The following is a 3100-nucleotide window of genomic DNA, read 5'->3' as shown; positions in this document are numbered from 1 at the left end:
ATTAGGGGTTGGTGTTAGAGACTAAGGCTGAGGCAGAGAGGGTGGCAGGGGTGCCTTGGCAGTTACCCACAAAACCATCTTGGATTTTGGGATCTATACATGCAATCTGAGAAGATAAAAGGCTGTAGCAGATGGCAGGGGTGGTCACCAGGTTGCCCCCCAGGGGTAGTTCCTGGGGCTCCTTAGCTGAGTCCTTGGGTCAGAGAGGATCAAGCAGACCACTGCTGAACTGCAAGTAGGCCAGGTCAGGGAGAGGCCCCAGGTGTACATCTACACGATGGAATACTATGCTGCTCTAAAAAGAAGGAACTCTTACCATTTGCAACGTCATGGATGGAACTGGAGAGCATTATGCTAAGTGAAATAAGCCAGTCAATGAAGGAAAAATACCACATGATCTCACTCATTCATGGATAATAGAGACCATTATAAACTTATGAACAATAATAGATACAGAGGCAGAGCTGCCTCAAACAGATTGTCAAACTGCAGCGGGAAGGCTGGGGAGGGTTGGAGAGCAGGAGGGAGGGGGTTAAGAAATCAACTGAAGGACTTGTATGCATGCATATAAGCATAACCAATGGACATAAGACACTGTGGGGTAGGGGAGGCTAGGGGATTGTCAAGGGTGGGGGGGGGGGAAAGGACATATATGTAATACTCTTTGTGATACTTTAAGCAATAAAAAAATAATAATAAATAAATAAATAAAATGAAAAAAAGAGAAAATTTTATGGTTGGGTCACAACATGAGGAACTGTATTTAAAGGGCCAAAAGATTGAGAAACACTGACTTAGGGGATACTTCAACACCTTCATTATATGTCTGCAGCTCCCACTGTCATCCTGTGGGAGGGGAGGTCCTACTTATGTTGGTGCCAACTACCAACACAGGGTATTTCAGAGGACAGAGGCTCAGTAAGTGTCTGGAGAATATACGAACCACTGAGCAGAGGTCGTCTTTACTCAGATGAAATGCCTCCATTTTCTTGAATGAACCAAGCAAATCCTAGGATCCTTATGTAGTTCCTTTCATAGAATGACAGCTGAGAAGACATATTAAGTAAGAATTAATAAGCTTTTATTTTTATTTCTCTGTTTCTTGACTCCATTGATTATACTGCTGAGTTCTTTCACATTTTCATGAAAATCTTCTTCTAATGCCATGTTATCTATCTGAGAATCACAAACTAAGCTGAAAAGCGTCCCATTTTGTGTTACACAATAACACAACTCTTACTTTCAAACAAGATAGTGCAAACACATGTATGGTCAATATCATTCACAAAATTAGGTTCTGAAGCTTATGGAACCTTCTAGGAAAAGAGACACATTTGAAAATTCCTAAAGGAAACAAGGATACATTTCTCAATCATCACAGGAACCCAAAGATGCTACAGCCCTTATTTCCCCAAATAGCCCTGGGCCTCACGACCTGGAACATTGACTGTCCTCTTCTCAAACAGACTAAAGAATTGGTGTCCCATCATGTCAGACATGGGCCTGAAGTGTGCCTGACTGAATCTTGGCTCAGGCCTGCCCTTCCTCATCACTCAGAACCTCTTCGAACAGGGATGGGCCAGAACTTGGATCCCTTGTACAATCCCTGAGCAAAAACTCGAGGACCTTCATCCTGGGGCCCCACAGGAACTCATAGAGCGTGGGATTGCTGTTGGGCACATGCCGGTACTCCAGGTACTTTTTCTGCACCCAAACATTAGTGAGGAGCTGTCTAGGCGTCCCATAGAGCCAATGCTCTTTCCCATCATGCAAGCACCTTACATGCAGGGCTTTCCAAACTTCCTCCTCAGGGGCACAGTCACCCTCTGAGGCAATCACCCATAGAACTGCGAACAGGAGGCCAGTGTTGGGAAATCTGTGCCCATCGCCCACCATCCCATCATAGGTGAGGCCCAAGGTGGCGACCAGGACATAGGTGTGGGCACTGGGGTCCACTTCCTTCACATCAATGCCAAAGACCAGCTGCATGCACTCAGAGGCTGCGCTGAAGATCTCAGGGAAGTGGTCCTGGTGCTCTTTGATGACACTACTCAGCATTTCTGCCTTTGTGGTCGGCTCCCAGGTGCGATACTTGAGGAGCAGGAATGCCACCAGGCAAGCCTTCTTTAAACGTAGGGTGCCTTGCAGAGAGGACTTGGCCTCTTCAGAGCCCTCCCTGCTGCTTGCCTCCTCCTTATCTTGGCTGCTGGAGCCCTCATCTTCAGGTTCGATACATGGAGGGGCTGCCATGGCAGAGGGGGGAAGGCAGGCATCCTGAGGGCTGTGGGGAGGACTTGATGTCTCAACAGCAGCTGTCTCCTCCAGGCTGTCTTGGAATAGTCCTGAGAGGGAGGAAGAGACAGAGGAGGAGGGAGATATAGCCTCCTCCTCCTCTATCTCCTCAGGCCCAAGCAGCTGCACCACCACCAGGTCGACGTTCTCCCTTGAGTCCTGATTGTCTTCCTCAGGCTTGTGGAGCTCATTCCTCTGATGGTGACGCATGATGATGTGTGCTGGGACCGTGACAGCAGTTGGGCAGAAAGTGGGTACTGGGGACTCATGGGCCTGTGAGAGAGAGGGAATGTGAGGGGCCTCAGTTGGGAAATGCATCCTAGGGGGCTCTGACAAAGCCTACTTACTAGTTTCTTTTTCTGAAGCGCTTTTTGCCATCACAGGTGTCTCTGCTCAGCGACCTGTCCAGGAGGATCCTGAATGAGGAAGTGAGAAGGCTCCTCAGGGTGCAGCTGGCACAACCCAAGGTCCTGGAAAGACAGTGTGGTGAGGTGGTATTGGGTGCTGCAGGGTCTCCTCTGTTCTGGATGGGGGATCCCCTCCATGCTCACTCAGAGTCTTCATCTGTCCACTCCAGGACCTTACCCTCCCCTTATGCTGGCCTGAAACAAAACACTCAGAACAAGGCTACACACCCTTGAGACTAGCCAGAAGGATTTAGGGTGGCCCCACATCTGGCAACACCTGCCCAGAGTCTAACAGGTGTCACCAAGGAACCATAACTATACTCTATTGAGTTCATCTGTCCTGGGATGATGTCCCACTCAGTCCTTACCTTGTCACGCTGCAGGAACTGAAAAAACTCCAT

General features: G+C 48.6%; 1 protein-coding gene across 1 annotated transcript; it reads right to left on the bottom strand.

Moving 5' to 3' along the window:
- Positions 1–1491: 1491 nt before the first annotated feature.
- Positions 1492–3100, bottom strand: LOC132224791 (melanoma-associated antigen 9-like). Its single transcript, XM_059679887.1, is given in 2 exon segments — positions 1492–2565; positions 3068–3100. Coding segments are annotated over 2 exon segments (1107 nt in total).

This window comes from Myotis daubentonii, chromosome X, assembly GCF_963259705.1.
Source record: "Myotis daubentonii chromosome X, mMyoDau2.1, whole genome shotgun sequence".
In the NCBI taxonomy this organism is placed as follows: Eukaryota; Metazoa; Chordata; class Mammalia; order Chiroptera; family Vespertilionidae; genus Myotis; species Myotis daubentonii.
Note: the sequence above shows the minus strand (reverse complement) of the source record. Positions and strands in the feature narration are given on the sequence as shown.